The 23,753-nt window shown below is 36.7% G+C and overlaps 2 protein-coding genes across 2 annotated transcripts in view; both read right to left on the bottom strand.

Moving 5' to 3' along the window:
• Positions 1–23,753, bottom strand: part of LOC124637040 (gonadotropin-releasing hormone receptor) — an 88,537-nt gene that overhangs the window by 41,967 nt on the left and 22,817 nt on the right. The window lies entirely within an intron of this gene.
• Positions 18,575–19,841, bottom strand: LOC124637041. Its single transcript, XM_047173359.1, has one exon. The coding sequence runs from the start codon at positions 19,758–19,760 to the stop codon at positions 18,600–18,602; it is 1,161 nt and encodes a 386-aa protein (XP_047029315.1). The 5' UTR covers positions 19,761–19,841; the 3' UTR covers positions 18,575–18,599.

Here is a 23,753-nt window from a genome sequence, read left to right as displayed (position 1 = left end):
AATTATTTTTTGAACATTATGTCAAAAATGATGACTTTAGTGGAACAATTAATTATAATTTAAAGTTACAGATGGAGTTCATATCAGGATTTTTTTATAAACATAGTTTAGCTTATCTTCCACTAATGTGGTGGCCTTAAACAAATTACTTTGAGTGAGTAGTATTATTTTTTCTGATGCAAAATATGATACCTTAATCCTAGAAGAAATCAGGATCTATCTCTCGCAAGCGCTGCTAAGCGTGAGATAATGTAGGCTTCTGTAGCTTTAAATACCAGCCCAGATACAAAGTGCAGATAAGAAATGGGAGCTGCCTTATCGCGTCTGAAAACGTACAAAATACGCGTCGCATACCAGAGACATGCTTACTTTCAACTTCCGATCGCAATTAATACACTGTTCACTATTACGAACAGTCTCAGTTAGACCCGAGCCAAGTCTAAAAAAACACCTTTTATATAAAACTACGTTTGATATCATTCAATTACAAAGACAGAATTGTTCTCTGTTGCAAATCCTATCCACCTATATCCTATCCTAATCCAGAATGCATTGCAGGTGTGCATTGCACAAAAACCAATGGTATCCTATTCGAGAAGTCAAAAGAGTTGACCTGCCAACGTCAGCTTCTGCGCTAAGCAAGTGTTCTTAATAGTACCATCAGAATTACATTCATCGTTGAATGAGGTGTATAAATTTTCAGAAACCACAGTAACAGTAGGAGCCAAAGCGTATTATCGCTTCATAGAGCTCTGATTGGCCCCAGGTGACCAAGTCAGGTCTGATTTGTTCGTTCATCAGATCTTTGAAAGTGTTTCGGTGGATACTTACTGTCGTCCTGTTTACGTGTGACACAAAATATGGTATATAAACGTCCTAGGCAAGAGCGAAATTTTCCCAGTGTGCGGTAGTGACTCACAGTATACAACACTTATGTTTCTTTTGATTTGCTGGCTCCACCAAGAAATGACAAATTGCGAGCGTACATTTTGAAAATCTTGGCAAAACTGCAGGTTTCAAGTACGAACACATGAAGTGGACTCTCTCAGATACGTACATTTTGCCTATTCGTGAACTAATTCAAACATTTCGGTGGAGTCCCGGCTTAGGCCACCACATTAGGCGTGCGCGATCCTCGGGCGTGTGAGTAGCGCGGGCGCCGCGCGTGCGTCGCGAGCGCGTTGCGTGAGCGTCGCGTTTTGCTGCCCTGCGGCATTTGTAGCGCGCTCGCGGCGCGCACGCGCCGCTCTCCTTGACGTTTAACTGCTAAGGCGTTTAGCGGGCGGCGGGGATAGCGGGCGAAGGGGTAAGAACGCAACTCGAGCGCCGCGTGCTCGCCTCGAGCGCGTCGCTTGCACTCTTCACACATGCCGCAGGGCAGCAAAACGCGATGTTCAGGCAGCGCGCTCGCGACGCCCGCGCTACTCACACGCCCGAGGATCGCGCACGCCTAATGTGGGGTCAGCCTTACCATAGTGAGTAAGTGAAACTATCCTACCCTATGCGCCTGCTGATGATGATGACTCATTTCATCATCCATCCAGCTATTCCCCAACTATGTTGGTGTTGGCTTCCAGTCGCCGAATCTGTTCGAGTACCAATATTTTGGCTTGGAGCGACTACCTATCTGATCTCTTCAATCCAGTCACATTACAAGACATTATCCATGGTAAGACTGACAGACTTTCTGGCTTCTGATTAGTCACAGCAGCTGCAGAAAATGTACAAATGACAGCTTTGTCAGACTCAAAGCATATAGACATAGATTATAGCTGTTTCCTGTGAAAATTACTTACGCACTATACGTAATAATTTTCCAAATTGGCTGACTAGATCCAGAGATATTCACAACGTCACAAACTTTACTTCTTTTGTTTAGATAAATGGTCACATCCACAACACAACCTTGATCATTGAATCTATGCGACTGCTAAGTGCTAATCCTAATTATACTGTCACGTGAAAGAATGCACCTACGGAATAAGTAGTATTTTGACGATTCTATATTGCCCACGCAGACGAAGTTGCGGGCAACAGCTAGTATAGTAATAATTTAAAATGTCCAGTGTGTAATCATTAATTTTCATGAATGTTTAAAAATTAGTAAGACTATGCTTTTGCTGTGCAAAACCAGGTAAAAAGTGGCATCATATATTGTGATGATTGATATAATATATGATGCCATTAAAAAAAATGTCTTTATTAGGTTATCAAGTTCCCTCGAAGACAAATGAAAAAAGTTGGAAATCATAACTACCTATTTAACATAATCTGTATACCCCCATACAATGGAAACAATAATTAATTTTATCAGCCCGCACGCGCTTCTTCCACTTAGTTAACAACCTAAAATTATTTATAGACCACGTTTCGAAATAACGCCATGATTTTGATTTCGAGAACGAGCGAAGATATTATGTTTCAAGTTAAATATACCTCAACTAATATTTTTTTGTAAATTTTTTTGAATCTTATCCTAAACTGCTTTTAGTATATGTTTATTTTCCTTCACCACTCTTATGTGCGACCAAGAATTCAGGAACTAAATCTTTCTTTTATTACCTACCGGTTTGGCTTGGAAGTAATAAATAAAAATATTGGAGCTCTTTATGATAATACGGCTAACACGCATACAAATTCTTTTATGACTCACAGGAATAAAATATGGTTTTCAGAATACGCATACCTAAGGAAATAATATAAGTACAATTTTAATACAATTCAAGAACCAAGGTATAACATACTTGTCTTGAAAAAATCCTAGACTGAAAACCAACGCATGTCGAGGTAGGCTTTGACAAAGAGTGTTTAAATAAAAACTTTAAAAGACACGATCCTTGGGAGTTGAACACTTCTACAGAAGAATAAAGGAATAGACTTTGAAACTTCTCCCATAAGAAAATCTCACTTTGATACAGTCACTTTTGAGGTCTCAAATAAGTAGATAAAATAAACATTTATGTAATCTTACTTTAATATAGCACCTTCTTAGCCAAACTCAAAATATATACGGAAAAATCTCATCAAGTTGAAGAATTCCTTAAGAATTCAAAGGATCCTTCACCACAAGTTGGTATTAAAGTAATAGAAGGTAGTCTCCTAATATACCTGTCTATTTATAAAACGTTTTCTCAGAACAAAACTTTGTTTACTTGGAAACAATACTGTTGGTTTTAGGCAAAGTAAATGCTTTTACGCCACACCTAAACATTTCAAAGATATCTGAATGAAAATGTGGTGTTGTTCGGTTCGGTACAATATTGTTTTTAGGCTTTATTGAAGAAGTTCCATATTAGAATCAATACAATGAGCATGTTTGTTGGTAGAGTAATCACCGTCTCACATTTCTTCGATCTTTGTAAAAATTTCAAAATATAAGGTTAACTATAAACATACTTTTTATAGAAATAAACATTTACCTACTGTCAATCCTAAATGACAAAAACACTTTACATTTTATCAACAACGTTCACAATCTCACGTATTATTATCTGATTTACAAGACAATAAAAATTGTATTTTAAAACAAAGATTTAACATGAATATCTTCAAAACCACTACTACATAACCCTATCAAAACTTACATTCTTATTTCTAACTTGACCTGGATAGGTTAGTCACTCGAGCTTGAAAGCGAATCAATTTGAGATTAACCAGTGCAAAATCTGCTCAGGTACATACAGAGCTTAAGAAGGAACATGGTGGGTTTTTGTCAGCAAGAGTCTCAAAGCCCCTCACTTTGCACCCACATCTGGAGAGGTCAATTCATGATTTCCCTCAAAAAAAGATTAATCAGTGTCGGCGATATAAGATCATTTTTTAACTTGATAGTTATAATGCAAAGTATAACTGAATATCCAATCATTTCGTTAAAAGTAACGGTGTAATTAATTACTCTTTACTAAAGTTGACTTTCTTCATTAATCAAATACGTAAGCTTTTACGAAAACGTGTTAGCAGTTTTAACTAATTAAACTTTACTGTCGACGTAAGAACGTTTTGAACTAACAACTTAATAAAGTAAGTTCTCGAACTTTATAAAATATAAAAAAAAGTGACGCACTATTCACCTTTTCTAAAAACTTATTTGTTTCATGTACTCGTAAATGTAGAATGTTTTCATAATAAAAATTATGATCGAAACATTTTATATTCTACGTACATTTTTAGGTAAAGATTGCCTAAAGAGCAATTTATATCACGGATCAACGATGGATTAACTCAATAAGAAAAATAATGTCGTATATTAAAAGAGACTGACATTAAGAGAATGTCGTGGTGGCCTAGTGGGTAAAGGACCAACCTCTCAAGTATGAGGGCGCGGGTTCGATCCCAGGTCAGGCAAGTACCAATGCAACTTTTCTAAGTTTGTATGTACTTTCTAAGTATATCTTAGACACCATTGACTGTGTTTCGGATGGCACGTTAAACTGTAGGTCCCGGCTGTCATTGAACATCCTTGGCAGTCGTTACGGGTAGTCAGAAGCCAGTAAGTCTGACACCAGTCTAACCAAGGGGCCCGGGCCCGGGTAACTGGGTTGAGGAGGTCAGATAGGCAGTCGCTTCTTGTAAAGCACTGGTACTCAGCTGAATCCGGTTAGACTGGAAGCCGACCCCAACATGATTGGGAAAAGGTTCGGAGGATGATGAGGATGATGATTAAAAGAGACTTACGCACAAAAATATAACCTTTAAGAGTACGTTTAATAAAATTAAATAAGTACAGTTACTTATTTTTGCGCAAGACCTTGTAATTACCTATACGTTTAAGACTTTATGAGTTGGAAATGTAAGTAAACATTAACTTAAATAAAATAAAAGACAAAGCTCTTATACAATGTCATTGCTGAATGATGAATGACTAATTAATATTATTTTCCTTCTTAAACTACATACTTAATTAAGATTTGTTGATATCCTCCTATAGTAGATAGTTCAAGTCTTAAGACCAAACATTAATTCTGACTCTTTTTTTGTTCCTCTCAACTCACCAAATGCAATTAATTTACATTATAGTCATTGCCACCCACACGCATGATTTATTTACAAAATAAAGTGTAAACAAATGCCCCTGTTTATTGACATCAACACAATTAAATAAAGTTAAAAAGTTTCACTCAAGTTATCAAAGGTTCAGTAAAAGAAAGCGAGGAATCTTATATTGGTACCAATTAAATAGAACCATTGATGGATGAGGTAAATAATTTGTTAGCTTCTGACAAATCAATAAGATATAGAAAATACAGGCATACAATCAGGAGAGACGGATGGAAGAGGGCAATGATCTCAATTTTATGCAAACTCAGACTTGATACAGTGCTTTCTGGTTTATAGATAGATAGATAGTTTTATAAGTGCTGTAAGCCTGCGTGAAACAGAGTCCTTTCGATCTATTAACAGTCTTTATATTCGTAAGGTTATCATTATTAGGTACACGTACGTAACAACATAATATACCTTAATTTTCGGAATCTAAAATATGTTCAACATTTTGAACTTAATCAACAAACAACACGAACTAAAAATCTTTCAGTAGCCGATAACTCAAATCATCCCACATTGACCCTGAACCCAACTCACATCAATCAATTTAGTGTGTGTAATCAATCGTTATATTGCTGATATCACCCTCAATTCTGTTTCAGTTCTTATTGAAAGCTTTTTATTTTCAACCACTTCACATTAGTGCTTGTGTTTCGGTCTACGACTTTCGATCACGTCACAAAATTATTTTCATTTTAAGCTTCAGTAAAATCTCATAAGATGGTTGTTATTTGCAGAATGGCCATATCATTATTATCTTTTTATGTACTACTACCACGAGTAGGTACCTAAACCATAGTAACCGATTTAATTGCCTTCACAACTTCCCTGTCCCATGAATCATATGTGATACACACCGATTGTTTAACTATCGTGGACAGCGGAGTGGTTAAATAAGGGTGTGCGTGTGCGACTATACCTAGTTCCTTGTTCTAGCCGACATGGTTAATGCTTTACCTAGTTCTAACCGAAGATAAGAGGATACAACTAAATTTAGCTGCATGTGGCCGCCTACAACCAGTTTTAGCCGGCTAGAACTAGATGTACCCACACTTCAGTATTTCACCCTAGCACTTTAATAGATTTAGGTTTGAATCACATAATCCCTGATCTTAGAACCAAGTTCAATAAAATCCTTATTAATGGCAAAACACATCATTTGGCTTATTTTTTATGTGCACAATAATACCATCAGCACCACATTGCTAGATACTAAACAAGATACATGTGTTATCGTAACCAATAAAAACTAGTCCATAAAACTAAGTACTGTGTTATCCCCTAGAGAAATCAGATCTCGTAACTTGAAATAGATTTAATAAAAAAGTAATAAAATAAATCCATGTAGACAATAATGGCGTTTTGGATTTTATTGCGGCTTTCAACGGACATTGTGATATGTTTAAAAACAGTTTTATTAGTGAACTGGCTGTTCTACGCGGTTTCACCCGCGTCTTGGAGAAACTACTGCCAGTACCAGTAGAAAATATGAAGAGTGTAGGTACATGGCTTTGTTATAGTGAAACAATTTAGCAAAACGGTTCTGTAGTTTCGGAGCTTTTAGGGCACAAACAAACAAAAAACTGTTTCGTCTTTATTATATTAGTATAAATAATATAGTTTGAAATTGTAGAGGAAAGCTCTATTTATTTTATACAATGTACACACTATACGTATACAAGCTGTTGATTTGCATCCGTGCCATATTCAAGGACGTAATTTTGCTAATGGTTCTCGACCCAAATCAACAAAAAAATTGATACGTAATTATTTTTTTTAATTTTTTTTTCGGAATTCCGTCAATGTCATCTAGCCGTATTTAAACTTGGCGCGTGTGTTATTGGCCTTAAAACCGTGCTAAGCCCTCACACAAAGTATACGCAACGATTATTCACAAATTTCATTCATATAATTGGATTACTTCTGAAATACTACGACATTACAATGACAAAAAAAGCAGTGCATATTAGCTATTTCCCGTCTATTGTAATTCCAATCTATTATTTACGTATTTTATGTCCTCCTCCTGAAGTATGGCACAAATGAAAATCAACACCTTGTATACAAACTTAAACTACTTATCTTTATACAAAACTAAAAAAAATACTATATACAAAATATATAGGTATAAACATAAAATATAATATAAAAGAGCATCGATCAGGCGTCGAAGTATTCCTCCGCATCACATCATCATTATCGTAGAGGAAAGTAATAAAGATATTTCAATCACATAACTTATCAAAAAATTCGTTCTGAATAGTTCATAAATAACGTTGTATATATAGTATATAGTCAATGGTAATATGAATCACAGTATACTCAACAAACACTTATATACTCCTTGAGTAGTAGTATGCCAACACCAAACGTAATAGACAAAAGATATTCAAGCGAGAACCACTTCTACATTTCAGTTATAAATTGTTACGGCTATTATACAAGTAGGTATTACGTCATCGTTCCAGCCATTGCTAATTATACTCCCAGAATAGACAACGTATAATATCTATATAAATATTAATACCTACTACCAGACAGTCGGTGCTTCTCTGTATAATAATTTAAAGTATTACCCTTTAATGACACATCCAGACTCCAGTACCCTTCTATTTTTAACATCATTGAAAGAAAAGTACTGTCCGCTAAATTAAGTAATACTAGATTCTCTTTCGCCCTCAAATTAAATTCCGATAAGGTTCAAAGAGATTCGATTTTTTAATGTTACACTGAAAACATTTTCGGTGTCGGATGCCTGATACTATTTGCGACCGGGTTTTAGATAATCTGCGAGATTTACTAAGCTGGGCTTTGGCAATCAGCTGAAGGGTTTATATTTGTTGTTTATTCAAAATTAGTAAAGATTGGGTGGAAATTAACGGATTATGAGATCTCTTCTATATTAACTTTGGTAATACAACTCAAATCTTTTTATGACTACAACAAGAAAAATACCAGTTTTTTTATGTGTGTTTTATACGTGAACACCAATTTGCCCATCTAAGGAAATAATATAAACACTGGAATAAACAGAAGTAATAAACTAAGTTCGTTAAGCAGAAAACACAATAAAATATAGAACACTTGTGTAATATTTGCCGTTTCTTACCTACAGCAGTTTCCCCGAAACTTGATACCTACGCTTCCCCGCAAATAAGAGAGGGATTCTTTACATCTTTATGGACACTGAAATTGAGGTGACAGCAATTTTATTTTTGTAGTGGACACATCTTGAACATATTGAATTTTTCTTTCTTATGCGACTGGATAATAAACAAGGACTATAGTAAAATCACACACAATGCATGTTTATTTTCAAATGAATGAATTAACATAAGAAGTGCATAGTATGCAACTTTTGCCTGTAAATAAAGTTTGCGCTTTAGTTTGAAACCGCAAGCATTTGTCAGTATTCTGCATTGAACAATTTGTAAGTTTAAGAGCGCGCGCACACTACAAAGATTTGGTCGGCCAATAGTTGAATTTTGCTCATAAATCAGTATGAAGATGAATAGAAGTACATTTGTAATAACGATTAGGTATTTTTCTGTATCAGAGCTACTAAAAAATCTGATTGAATTCACGATTTTCTAAAAACAAGAAATCCTACTAAGGGCGCGCAGGCTAAACACAAACAAAATATCGGCTCTATTTAAATAAAGAGCAATAATGACTCCCTCCAACCTTTAGTAAAAGGTCTAAAACTAAATTAAGAAAATAAATAGGTATTACACTAATAAACTCAAATTCTTTAACACAAAACTTTATTCGAATACTAGCTGTTGCCCGCAACTTCGTCTGCGTGGGCAATATAGAATCGTCAAAATACTACTTATTCCGTAGGTGCATTCTTTCACGTGACAGTATAATTAGGATTAGCACTTAGCAGTCGCATAGATTCAATGATCAAGGTTGTGTTGTGGATGTGACCATTTATCTAAACAAAAGAAGTAAAGTTTGTGACGTTGTGAATATCTCTGGATCTAGTCAGCCAATTTGGAAAATTATTACGTATAGTGCGTAAGTAATTTTCACAGGAAACAGCTATAATCTATGTCTATATGCTTTGAGTCTGACAAAGCTGTCATTTGTACATTTTCTGCAGCTGCTGTGACTAATCAGAAGCCAGAAAGTCTGTCAGTCTTACCATGGATAATGTCTTGTAATGTGACTGGATTGAAGAGATCAGATAGGTAGTCGCTCCAAGCCAAAATATTGGTACTCGAACAGATTCGGCGACTGGAAGCCAACACCAACATAGTTGGGGAATAGCTGGATGGATGATGAAATGAGTCATCATCATCAGCAGGCGCATAGGGTAGGATAGTTTCACTTACTCACTATGGTAAGGCTGACCCCACATTAGGCGTGCGCGATCCTCGGGCGTGTGAGTAGCGCGGGCGTCGCGAGCGCGCTGCCTGAACATCGCGTTTTGCTGCCCTGCGGCATGTGTGAAGAGTGCAAGCGACGCGCTCGAGGCGAGCACGCGGCGCTCGAGTTGCGTTCTTACCCCTTCGCCCGCTATCCCCGCCGCCCGCTAAACGCCTTAGCAGTTAAACGTCAAGGAGAGCGGCGCGTGCGCGCCGCGAGCGCGCTACAAATGCCGCAGGGCAGCAAAACGCGACGCTCACGCAACGCGCTCGCGACGCACGCGCGGCGCCCGCGCTACTCACACGCCCGAGGATCGCGCACGCCTAATGTGGTGGCCTAAGCCGGGACTCCACCGAAATGTTTGAATTAGTTCACGAATAGGCAAAATGTACGTATCTGAGAGAGTCCACTTCATGTGTTCGTACTTGAAACCTGCAGTTTTGCCAAGATTTTCAAAATGTACGCTCGCAATTTGTCATTTCTTGGTGGAGCCAGCAAATCAAAAGAAACATAAGTGTTGTATACTGTGAGTCACTACCGCACACTGGGAAAATTTCGCTCTTGCCTAGGACGTTTATATACCATATTTTGTGTCACACGTAAACAGGACGACAGTAAGTATCCACCGAAACACTTTCAAAGATCTGATGAACGAACAAATCAGACCTGACTTGGTCACCTGGGGCCAATCAGAGCTCTATGAAGCGATAATACGCTTTGGCTCCTACTGTTACTGTGGTTTCTGAAAATTTATACACCTCATTCAACGATGAATGTAATTCTGATGGTACTATTAAGAACACTTGCTTAGCGCAGAAGCTGACGTTGGCAGGTCAACTCTTTTGACTTCTCGAATAGGATACCATTGGTTTTTGTGCAATGCACACCTGCAATGCATTCTGGATTAGGATAGGATATAGGTGGATAGGATTTGCAACAGAGAACAATTCTGTCTTTGTAATTGAATGATATCAAACGTAGTTTTATATAAAAGGTGTTTTTTTAGACTTGGCTCGGGTCTAACTGAGACTGTTCGTAATAGTGAACAGTGTATTAATTGCGATCGGAAGTTGAAAGTAAGCATGTCTCTGGTATGCGACGCGTATTTTGTACGTTTTCAGACGCGATAAGGCAGCTCCCATTTCTTATCTGCACTTTGTATCTGGGCTGGTATTTAAAGCTACAGAAGCCTACATTATCTCACGCTTAGCAGCGCTTGCGAGAGATAGATCCTGATTTCTTCTAGGATTAAGGTATCATATTTTGCATCAGAAAAAATAATACTACTCACTCAAAGTAATTTGTTTAAGGCCACCACATTAGTGGAAGATAAGCTAAACTATGTTTATAAAAAAATCCTGATATGAACTCCATCTGTAACTTTAAATTATAATTAATTGTTCCACTAAAGTCATCATTTTTGACATAATGTTCAAAAAATAATTTAGATGGCACCGTTTTAAATTTGGCTGAGATCTATTAATTTTCCTTTCATCAAGGTAATAATTATAGTTGGATTTTGTTGTGGCACGGCAAACTGACAAACACTATTGAAATGTGTATCGAAAAATTACACTACGTGTTAAAATATGGTGAATTACGGAAAATACACAACTCCATCTATTGAAATAATAGTATATAAAGAATGTAAATGGTAATTCATTGTTATTTACCACCTCGCTTCTTGATGTATTTTATTTACCACAGATGGAGCTACTTTAACCTGTACTGTTTTGTCAAACAGATTGCGTGTCGTAATATTTTACATCTTGAATTCACTAAATTAATCATATCTTTTGATAGAGTGAACCGATTTCGATGAAACAAAGCCTAAGTAATACCCTAAGTTACGTAGAACTTTTGTATATAAGCATTGTCTGCATTAAATTCGTAGATTTTACGTGAATCCCGAACAAACAATCACTTTCTACAGATTTATTATATGTATAGATGTAAACAGGTATCTATTTACTCGGTGTAGGAGTAATTAGGCTGAATTTAATTAAAAGTAGAAACTTTTTAGGTACATCGTGATAAACGTATCTCCTTGATGTCTGACCTATATCAAGTTTATTTAAGTTTGCTTGACATTATCTACTTTTGTATAAAGGGATTTGCGAAAAGTTAATTCAAGTGCTTATACCTTAATTTAAGTTTTGCCTGTTTAAACTATACGTATCTATTTTTTTTTTGTGAAGTTATAAACTGTAGGTAATTTTATAATTTTGATTGTTTTCACTATGCAGTTTTTAGTTGGATATGACTATAAAAGATTAATGCCCGTTTTTACCAACATACTCTTAACGTTTCCCTAACTAAGTGTCACTTAGAATAACGGCTCCCCCAAATAATAAAGGTTATAAGGGACACTTAAACTTTGGTGAAAATGAAATTCGTATTAAGTATTCCCTCAATGCTCTCAGAGGATCCCTAAATTTAGGTATCTGTTGGTGAAAATGGGCATGATTCAATAAAATTCCTCTTAAAATAATGCAAAGAACATTATTTTCCTTCCCTTGCCACTCAGGGTCTTGTAACTCACCCTTTCTGATGAATTACGTCATATATCATTTCGAATCAACATGTTTTTATACTGCACGCCATGCGTGATACAGAAAATGAGATAAACAGGAAATTAGAGATTGTGTATCACTTTTGGTTACGAATTGGATGAATGCCATATCACTCAAATATTAATTGGATTTTTGTGCTGCGGTGCAACTTCTTCCCTATCATTTTTGGTAGTTAATTTTTATGTGTTTGGTTCAGCTATCTAAATATTCATCTGGCATAAAAAATACTGTACCGTAAATAATTGGTGTTATTAGGTTTAAGTAAAATCAAGTCAAGATCGGACATTCTAGGGAATAGTCTTTATTCTTTTATCTATATCCACTGTTCTTTTTTATGTACCAACTAGTTTTAGAAGTGAAAACTTGTAATTGGCTATCAGTTAGTCACACAATTATCTATTATATTGTACTAAGCTGTAAGTCTTCCATACTCGTAAATAAATAAATAAATTATGTAAACAACCAGTTGGCACCAACTAGTGCTCTTGTCACCCGCTAATACCTAAAAGAAAATCTACACATCGACTCGTACAATGTTCTATGACGACAAAAAGTTTGGTGAAAACTACACTAGACTAACGGACGTTCCCAATATCTTATATATCTGTTGATTTGCTTACTAGAGAAAGAATTCCGAAATTAACCCATACAAGTATAAAGCCAAGTTCCTATCTTTAGTAAGCATACAGCGAAGCTTTACCCGCTATTACCCGCAAGTAGGGCAAACTAACAAAACAATTTTGAGAAAACTCTCAACCAACGTCATGAACACAAAGGAATGTTTATTCCGTTGATTCGGTCCTATGACTTAAACATCAGCGGTACAAGTGTTAAAATAGATTCTATTTGATTTTTCCCTTCGAGAAAACAGTTTTTACACATTTTTGCAGTTACAAATTAGAAAAAACCGTATTTATTTTCTTATGTATGTAGTATAAAACACACGCGAGCAATTTATTATTAACTAGCCGTTTTCCCGCGGTTTTACCTGCGTCCCGTGGTAACTACTACCCGTACCGGGATAAAATATAGCCTATGTTACTCGTGGATAATGTAGCTTTCGAATGGTGAAAGAATTTTTAAAAACGGTCCAGTAGTTTTTGAGCCTATTCATTACAACCAAACAAAGTTTTCCTCTTTATAATATTAGTATAGATCATCACGAAGGGACATGATTTTTATAATCTTTCCGACAAACACATACTTAGCAATAGATATCTATTTTACACCTGTGTGCACCTATACCTATCGTTTTCGACCTCATTATTAGATACCTAACAAGGCATAAGTAAGATTTGTATGTTTTCCATCAGACCTCCAACTTCTGTGATTTATGAGATAACTTTGAGCAAGTTTAGGCTTGGATTGAAAGGTATACTTAAGCATTAACGTGCTACATTTACCTGATTTAATTATCTCGTACGAATATTATTGGAGAAATAAAATAAATACAAACGAAATAAGAAGGAAAATTCCGGATAGTATTCCATAATATAAGTACTTATTGTCGAATTAAAAGAAAAATATACAAAAGCATACTTTTGAACACAGTAAATATGGGTAGGTAATAAAACGTAACAACTCACAATATTACACAATCCGATCAATATACAAATGACATTGACTGAAAGCATTTTCACTGCAAGCAAATGATAACCTACATAATACCCTCATGCACAAGGCATAATAAAATATGGAATAAAACCGCAGTTGATAAAACCGGACTTGTATTTTTTCACTTAAGCGGGAGAAAAACAATGGAAAGTACTTCCCGAAAATTAATGTCCGTTCCTGAAAAACGTGCCAACTTATTTCGTTAACAGAACAGTGGTTTCAAAGATCCGTATAATACGGGTCTCATTTATCACAAGCAGGCTGGATTACCAAGGATATTAATTTATAAAAATATACTTTTTCCAAGTTTCCACCGCCAATTAGGTAAATTGAGCATTTTTCACGAATATTCTTTTACGTTTAATTTCAAGTAAACGTTATATCTTTCATATTCAATGACCGTGCTGTGAATAACAGTCTACGCAATGAATCGAGTATAAAAACGGACTACTAATTACAATAACATAGAGAGTATATTTATGTATTTAAATACATGAAGCTATTAGTTATTAACGGAAAATTTCAGTTCATGACTAATATTTTCTATTGCCATTTCTGGTAATAATAGCTATACTAGTTTTGGTTTGTATCTATTAATGGATGAAGGAGCACGCAGTCTAGCCTTTCAGTCTACACGTAACCAAATTGATTATCCAATACCTCGAAACAATCTGTATCTAGTCTATCCGCAGTCAACGGGGTATTAAATCTTGGTATGACTTGACTATACCAGTGGTGATCTAACATCATGTAAATCAATCATGTTTCTGATCCATGCAGATATGAATGACGTAAAACAAGTTAAGTAATATTATTTCATGTGAAATGGCAATTTTGTGATATTTTTTTTTCCACCCGCGGTTACCCCCGCATCCCAAAATTACTACTTCCCGTAGCCGGGAGGCAACAAAAACTATCGTCCTTTTCCCGCTTCTCTAATTTTCAGCTTAAATGGTTCAGCGATTCTTGAGTTATAAGTAGTGTAACTAATACAGCTTTCTTTTACATAAATAGTTTAAATGAACGCTTTTTTTCAACACCGAACGTTTACTTATTTTTTGTGTCACATATTTTGTATTTCCCTATATACTTTACGCCGTCTTAATCCCTTTTACGCTGGTTTTGAACGGTAAAATCTTGGACAGGAATAAAGGTCTGATCAGATGTCAAACAGATTGTGAAGTTGTAAAGTCAAACAGGGGAACAGTTAGAAGTTTTCGTATTAACTGCGGTGTTGACAATGCTGGTATGCCATGTCTTTTAAAGGAGTTAAAAACTCCTCTAAGGTGTAACCCAAACTTTGACCCAAGTTTTGCAAAGATGGCATCGTTTATAGCTAACTATGTCATTCTTATTATTTAATTTTGAAAGTAGAACTTACGTTGCACTAATTTACTTGTTCTAACTCTGTTTTAATTGACAGCGTAAATGATTTGGAACAAAACTCCACTTCTAGTGGGTTCAGTAGTTCATATTGGACGGTATCTGAGTTTTAAAAGTTTTCCGAAGAAGATTTATCAATACAGTTCCTATCTCTGTACTTTTACCTATATATTTTATAGAACTTGTTATTCCAAGTCTCGGAAATAATCAATTGAACAAAAGTTTCAAGAAAACTGAATTGACTTCATTGCGCTTCGTTAGCAAATAGTTCGCTTTTGATATTCCCTAGCCAGTTGAAAACTACAGACGTAGCCGTACCTTATTTAGAAAGAACTTTAGATAGACTTTATATTAGTAGTCTATACAAGATTGGTTGTAAGTCAGTAAATTATAAGAACTGAATAATATAAGAGAAAATTAGACATTTTGATCATGAGTTACAAAGCATAATTTTATTTCGTTAGAAATTACCTTTGTTACTTAAATTAAATTTTGCCGTTTATCTTGGCACACAATTATTGTGTTGCAGCAAATTACATAAAGTGGTTTAGGTCTATCTTATTCACTTACTTAGATAATTCTAGTACATTCTAGTTTATACAAAAATAAAACCTTTTTATCTTATGTCTCTACCAGACCGTGGCACTAAAAAGTCCCGAATTTTTGGAAGGCGAACGTGGGCTGCAAAATCACGCTGGAGCCATTTTGAGACAACTTTAATGACATGGTGACACAAAACTGACCATGTAAAATAATAGAGATAGTATATTTATAATGATCAAAACACATATAATAAACGACGTCTGTTCATTACTACGTGATAATAGTAATGAGATTTCTTGTAAACTTTTCTGCTTCCTACGGCAAAGTTAAATGTGTCTAAGTATATAAATCTTTAAGAGAGTTCCTCACTAGTTTAGCTCATAAAGAACTTAATAGAGATGGATTGAGATTAGCTTTCGTAACTTTATTAGTGGATTAGTAAGTTCCTTTATACAGGTATGTATGTAAGTTTAGTTGAAATGATAATGTTTTAAACATCTACGGGCAGGTGTGTTTAAGAATTTTAAATTTTTAAAGATTTAAAGGTAAGCAGACAATGCCTTTTTATATTTTTACAAAGGCCTTTTTTATGGGTAATCATCAGATGGTTTCTCCCGATGTGCAGCGTGACTGAGTAGCATACACTTACTGACAAAAACCCAGCATATTCCTTGTTAAATCCTGTATAAATCAGGGCCGCGGTTACTTCAAAATGTTTAATTTGACGCAAATAATCTACTACGTATTCCATACGTGGCCAGGATAAGCTACTTTATGATATACCTTTTCATGAGTTTAATATTATATTACTTGTTACTTTTCTTATCTATTGAAGGGTTTAATACAGTGCGTAACTTTGAAGTTATAAAGGTAAGGTTGCAATACACTCAAAGCAAATCAAACAACAACGTACTGAAGCTCCCACCGATGCATTCGAAAACTTAAATTCAATTTAGTTGCAATGTGACATTTAAGTTCGAACAATGCTGGGTCCGCATACTCGTATGCACTTACTTTGAGACTTTAGATTCCGAAGCTATAGTTTGAAGTGAATATGTTCGATACTGTCTATGATATCGGATCGTTTCTATGGAGTAGTCAGTTTGGGAAAAAATATAGGTCGGAAGGCATAAATTTTAAAGTAAGGGAAGTATTTTGGGCTCAATAGGTTACCGTATTTTTTACGGTTTTTCTTTATAAATATAATAAGTTTTATTTATGTTGTTTTTATGCTGTATCTAGCTTCTACCAACCCTTTCATATAATAAAGAATAAGAAGCTATTTGAATGCTAAGTTTCCTCCAAATCCAAAGAATTTGATTATTTTTGCAAAAAATACAACAATATAAAGTATAGGTTTTTGTTCTTGATATATTTAAAAGGAGTTAATAGTGTGTGTTACTTGGTTTTACCATACCTTCGAAAAACAATACATTACACTTAATTTATTTACCGGAAAATTGAGTATATTTTTTCAGCGAGTCATGTTTTTATATTGGATTTACGTTAAATTGGTTGACGGAAACCAAGGGGTGGAGTGACAGGAAAGTGCGTTTAGTCGTTCATTATAAATGGCCTGTACTTCCCGAAACGTCAGCTTTTAAAGGAATAATTAATATGGAACCTTGTTAATCAGTTAGTTATAACCATAGATATAATATACTAACGGCCAGTTTCTTCATCAAAAGTTAAAGTTAAAGTTATGGCTAAAGTAACGTCTAAAGTAAAAGTAACGGTTAAATTCAATTTTTCTATGAATTTTGCTGTCAGTTTAGCCTTGAAAAAACGAATTTGACCGTTACTTTTACTTTAGACATTACTTTAACTTTAACTTTTGATGAAGAAACTGGCCGTAAACAAGATTGCGCACGCTCAAAATATATATTTACGAAAATGAACTCTATTCCAACGCAATAAGGAACTAAATTGGTTGCATAATACACAGAGGCAAATCCGAGCCTAGAGGGATAGTTAGACAGCGCCGGGGAGAAACCCCGTTGCCGCGGCAAGTTGTCGCGCAGCGGGCGGAGCTCCGGCGCGATCTCATGGTGGCCTGGAGGGAGCGACTGTCGCAACCCAGTGCAGGGCACGCCACCATCGTGGCGGTAAGTCCCCTCTTTGAGGAGTGGCTCGGGAGGAGTCACGGCGCCCTCACGTACCGCATGACGCAGGTCCTCACCGGACACGGTTGTTTCGGGAGGTACCTGCACCGCATCGGTCGTGAGGAGGCGCCCGGGTGTCACCATTGTGCGGACAGCCCCGAGGACACGGTGGACCACACAGTCCAGGTGTGCCCCGCATGGGAAGGGCACCGCCGGGTCCTCGTCGAGGCTTTGGGCGGCGGCGACCTCTCGCGTCCGGCCCTGGTTCAGGCCATGGTCCGGGGCGAGAGGGAATGGGATGCCGTCGCCTCCTTCTGCGAAGCGGTCATGCTCGAGAAGGAGGAGGCGGAACGCCAGAGAGTTCGCACCTCTCATCCCGGCCGCCGCGCTGGACCAGGTAGACACCATGGGCGCCGGGTGTCGCGAGATGACTCCCGGCCACCGTAGGCGTGGGTCTGTGGGCGGTGAGTTCGGGTGGCTCATCGTCCCTCTGTCTTTCTAGACGACAGACCCGTGTCGACGGCGCGCGTTGTTCCACGCGCTCCTCAAAGAGATGTCAGCAACCCCAGCGGGGCCCAGCAGGGCCAAGGCCTGCCGGGGCTGCGGGTTGTTCGAAAGAGATACCGCGGCCCTGGTACATAAAAGGCCTATGACGGAACACGACGATTTTAGTCAGTAAGAGTCTGACACTCCCTCACCGCTGCTAACCCACAGCGGGAGGGGTCATTTGATGATTTTACGTCGCTAAAAAAAAAAAAAAAAAAAGAGGGATAGTTAGAACGGAGGCCGTTTGTCCCTTTCTAACACCTTGCCAGCATAAAAAAAATGTTGTGATCAACAGTTTTATTTATTTATTTTTTTATTTATTTATTTGAATCAGGCATCTAAGGCCCATAGAAAAATACAATACACGAATATTATAACATTAAAACATACACTAATACATATTTTATTTATGTAACTTAAAAAACTAATGCACACGAAGTGTCGGCGTCGTGTTACGCAGCGAGGTGTCGCGTAGCCATCCTCGGAACCTCCGATAAACGACACCTTTCGGCCAAAACTCTTCCTTCAGGAATGTCTCGATGTGATGAGTTGGTACTCGCACCATGAACGAATTGAAGTTCGTATTGTGGCGCGACTCCAACTTCGCCACCCTCAAGGTCCAGTTTGTCTTGGATCGGACATACTCCACGATCTGCTCCACCGTCGTGGTGTGATGTAGACGGGACACGTACAACTGCGTCGTTGGTACTGCAGGACGCAGCAGGATGTTGGGTCCAGTTTGTGCGGTACCGCACTGATTCCTACAAGGTGGCCTCTTCTTTCTCCTTTCAACCTTTATGAAGCCATCCTTGTCGCACATGTCCTTCTTAGAACCAGTCTGTGGCTGTGAGGTGCCACGGGTTTGTTTACCCCCTTTTGCTTTGGCCCGCTTTGTTTGCGTCACAACGGGCTTGTTGGTGGCTGCTACTGCCGCGTAGGCGCGTTTGGGGGTTAATGTTCCTACGCATGTCTCGGCCGCAGGTGTTGACACAGCAGCGGCGGCGGCGGCGGGGCGGGGTGCGTCGTCAGCAACATCGGCGATCGGTGACGCACTCGAATTCGCCGACTCGAAACTGATGACCGACGCATTTTGCGCCCCGCGACGTGTATTCACATTGATTATATCTAATGACCCACTTATGGAAACAGCGTTGCGCAACAACGCCACTTCACCACGCAGGTCACTGATGGTAACCTGTGAAGCTTCCATCTTCGACTTCATATCCTCCAGGCTTGCCTTCAGACACGTTATGTCTTTCAGCAGCCTGGTGACGTCGACGTGATCGAACGTGACGGGAGGCAGCTTATGCAAGTCCTTCGCCACGAATTCAGGCACGTCGTCAGGATCCGTCCTTTTCAGCAGGGAGATGATGTCCTGCAGGCTCTTGTCGCCACCGTCCCTTCGGCGGGATGGCATCTGCTCGAGTTGTCCGAGCGACTTGTAGAGCAGCAGCTTTGCACTGCAAACCTCGTCCTCTTTGTAGGCTGATCTGCAGATCTGCACGATGCTGACTTCATCCATATAATCGATGGCATGATTAATGAATGCCAACACTTCGTTGGCGATGAGCGGTTTAGAACTCATCGCGACTGAGACGGGCAGCGGCTATTGCCGCGCAAAACGCGAATATAATATTCGTACTGTGCAGCGAAAACGCGACCGTTCTCGAGCGCGCATCGCACTACACTCCCAAAAAAACAATTTAATCACTTATATTTTTATCTTATTTTAACAATTGTAAGTCTACAAATTAATAGCAATCGCATTAATTTATTCGTATTTATTCTTAAAACATTAACAACATAAATTTTTATTTTGCTTTTTTTTATTTTCTAGCGGTAACCCTGAACATTCTTGGCGCGTTATCAGCATTTAAAATGTTGTATATATTTTTTGTGTTAAATCAATTTAAACTATTAAAATGGTGAAAAAGTGTTGCGTTTATACTTGTAAAAGTGAATCCTATGGTGAATGCAATATATTGTTCCACAGGTTAGCTAATAATAACATTTTCGTAAATCAAACAACTAGGGTGCCCATGAATTCTTGTAATGAGTCAAAATAAGGGTAATGGATTTTAAAACTGTTGTACTATTGTTATAGCTTCCCAAAAAATGAGGAAAAGCGACATAAACGGCTCAGCAGTCTACGTGTGAAGCAAAAATACAAAATAAAACGTCTTCACTTCGAATCTTCCTGCTTTTATACTGCTATTTCCCGCTAATTATTAAAAGCCTATATTAGTATTTTAAGGTCACAAATTGCGTAAGTTTAAATTTCAATACCAATCTGTGTTTAATAATCTTAGCAAATTCGGATTTGTCTCACATAGCTTAATCTCATAGTCACCCTATTAGAAAGGGACAGACGGCCTCCGTACTAACTGTTTCACTCGGCTCGTTTTTTGGGTAAAGGTGCGCAGTCCTGTTTACTATATTATGTCTATGGTTATAACATACCTACGGAAAGCGGACCCCGTCACAAGACGGGATTAACGCTAAGAAGAAGTCATGACCTACATTACCTTCCTATTTACCTACATTACAAAATATACTCTTCCTAAAGCTACATAATGATGGGTTATGGATGCGCTTTTCTATATATTGATACAAAAACTGAAAGTCATTGTAGTGTACAATACATATTTATGTATGTGTGGAAAAATAGTGAGTATATAAAGTTAAAGTTAAATATATTTACAGCAAGTCATGCTTACAATTGGTATGTGTTTCAAAGTAATTAAAAAAAATTGGTTGACACCAAACCGGTTTTTAGTGATATTACATTTTTATGACTATTCTATTTCTGGTACAGTTATTTTAACTGATAACGGTGATAACTGTCAGCTATTTGAATGTTTTCCATTTCAATGAATTTTAAAATCCTAGTTGAATGAATAGTATATGTCAAATAGTTTGGGATATCGTGGTTTATAAGAGTACCCTTTATTCCTTTTCATAGACGCATTTTCTGTGATCAGTTTCATCAATTTCATATCATGAATAAACAAGTTTGAAGGACAGGTCAAATTAAACTCAAAGGAAACCCCAAACATTCCCAGACAGTCAAGTTATCAAGTTTACTTTTAATATTGAAAACCAAATTGATATCAAGGTTCCTATTTAAATCTTTATAGATAGTTTGTGTTCAAAGCCAAAGTCAAATAATTTCATTTCAAAATGGTCTTTGAAGGCTCTTATAAAAAGTCACACTAGTTGCATGGTTCCAAAAAGTTTGTCTCGTGAAGAAGAGCCGGAAAGAATCTCCTTGGACACTCTTTTTAAGAATGTAATATGTCCACAAGGATTACGTTATGCACTTTAGCCAGGGCATAAATATATACGTATGGTGTAGGACAGTCGCTATACGTACTCATCTAGGTAGAACACTAGTACTCAGATGCATCCAGTTAGATTGAAAGCCAATTCCAATACAGAAAGCTAGGAAAAGCTATGACTGATATAGAAACGGAGTACTTTCAGTTTTAAGGTCAAGCACGAGTTTACAATGTTACGTCCCAAAATGTTCTAGTTTTTACACGTGTTTTACCCCTACGTCAGTTAGTGAACCCAATCTAAACTACTGTTAACTACAACCGTGGTTTAGTTAAAATACTGCTACTACTTGTTTGACAAACGTCAGTAATAACTTTACTCATGTTCTACTAGTCAAACATGAACTATATAGGTTTAGTGGTTTTTGTCTCAGATATTATCTCGGAGTATTATAATATAGGTAATCAAAATATATAATTCTAAGAAGCAGAAAAAAAAAATAGAGAATAAATTCTGAAATATTTTACCTACTGAAAAGTTTGTATAGAAAAACATTGTCGTAACTCTATACCTGAAGCCCATATGCCTGAAGTTTCAAGTCGATTTTTAAAGTGGCCTGTTCACAATAGAAACTGGCTACAAAGTCTGAGCTTCATATTTTCAGCTTGTTTTGTATCTACATAAAGATAGTGTCCTTGAGCTCACATTCTGTCCCTATTTTACGAAGTTCTTTAGAATTTCTATAAAAATATAACGTATGCTGATAACATTCAAAATGAAATATAAGTAGATAGGTTTTTATTACCAGATTATCATTTATTTTTTAAGCCCATTTTTTTTTAAATAATATTGACTTTTGGGAAGTATCTGGTTATTTCTAGCGCTGTAATATTCGAAGAACCAGGCTATGTCTTCATATGGTGTCGTTATATTGCTTATCAATCTCTTAACACAAGTATTGATTCTCACTTTACTCGGAGGTGTTAATGTCTAGAGAATTACGTCTATAACCGTTCATTAAAATTCATTGACCTTGTTTATAAAAGCAATCAGATTGCACTCAAACAACCCGAAAGTTTGGCAACATAATATTAACTTGCTAGGCTTAGTTTCTACTATAATGTGACTTTGATATGACTAGCAAAGTAAGGGAGATAGTTATGTATGGATCCCAGGGATGACAAATTTAAATAATTTTGACAACAGCGATTTTATGAATGTCATTGATTTTATCATTAGTACGCATTACACCTAGATATATATTATCTTACTACCTTTATAGTTTCTGTAAGCAGATTTACCCGCTCGCCAAAATAACTATTTTCACCACGTGGATTAAAAGTATCTAGCTTATGTTTTTCTGATGTACAACCTATAGTTGGTAGTTCTTGCGTGGAAGAAAAATAAATTCATTTATACATACATACTTTCCAATACATTAGCATTGTAAATAGAAAGTTATACATAGAAATACTTTTGTATTACGTTCTGAGAAGTAATAAATCACTAATCATTGACATAATTGTTACATTTTATTAGCGAAAAGCCAATGTTTTCTTCTTATTTTTCTTACAAATAGCAAGCATGTCAGGTAACAAAATATTCTGTCAACACACGTTTTTTATTTCATTTGTAGACAAATGTCAAATTGTCTTACTGACAGACATCTTATTTTGAGAAACAAATTAAATGTTGCACAAAAGTTTTAGTTAAATTAGCACTCATATGATTTATTTACGTCATAATGTCATGGGAAGTAGAATTTATAAATAGTTATGAATGACACTTTGTTACAGAAAATAATGCAAGAGAAAATCATGTAGTGGCTATCACAAATCCACGTCATTACTAGGCCAAAGGATGAAAATAATATTTGTGTGCCAAAATACCTCATTTACGATGAGCTGTTTCCGCAAGGAAATTTCTTTCAAACCTTGATACAAACAGCAATTTCAACCGATTCAATGTTCATAGTACAAATTCCGTAATTTCATAACAATGACAGGATAAGGGTGCAGATGATACAAGTTTTGTAAACAAACAATACCTATAACAACCACGTGAAACGAAATCTTAGCTTAGCATTGAAAAGGACCTTTTCATTTCAAATACAATTAACGTTTATTCAGGAAAACGGAATTCAATGGTTTCTGAAGTCCCATGATTTATATGCACAAAGGTATTTAAATCAATGGAGATAAAAGCTATATTGATTGCCACAATTTAACATCTGTCTGTTTCAATTTGTATTGTTATGTAGATAAAAATGGATGCTTTCTGGCCTTCGCAACAAAAAAAACTT

Source organism: Helicoverpa zea, chromosome 15 (assembly GCF_022581195.2).
Source record: "Helicoverpa zea isolate HzStark_Cry1AcR chromosome 15, ilHelZeax1.1, whole genome shotgun sequence".
NCBI lineage: Eukaryota > Metazoa > Arthropoda > Insecta > Lepidoptera > Noctuidae > Helicoverpa > Helicoverpa zea.
Note: the sequence above shows the minus strand (reverse complement) of the source record. Positions and strands in the feature narration are given on the sequence as shown.

Excerpts from the sequence above, each read along its gene's own strand:
- LOC124637041 (XM_047173359.1), bottom strand. The coding sequence starts at position 19,760 with ATGAGTTCTAAACCGCTCATCGCCAACGAAGTGTTGGCATTCATTAAT.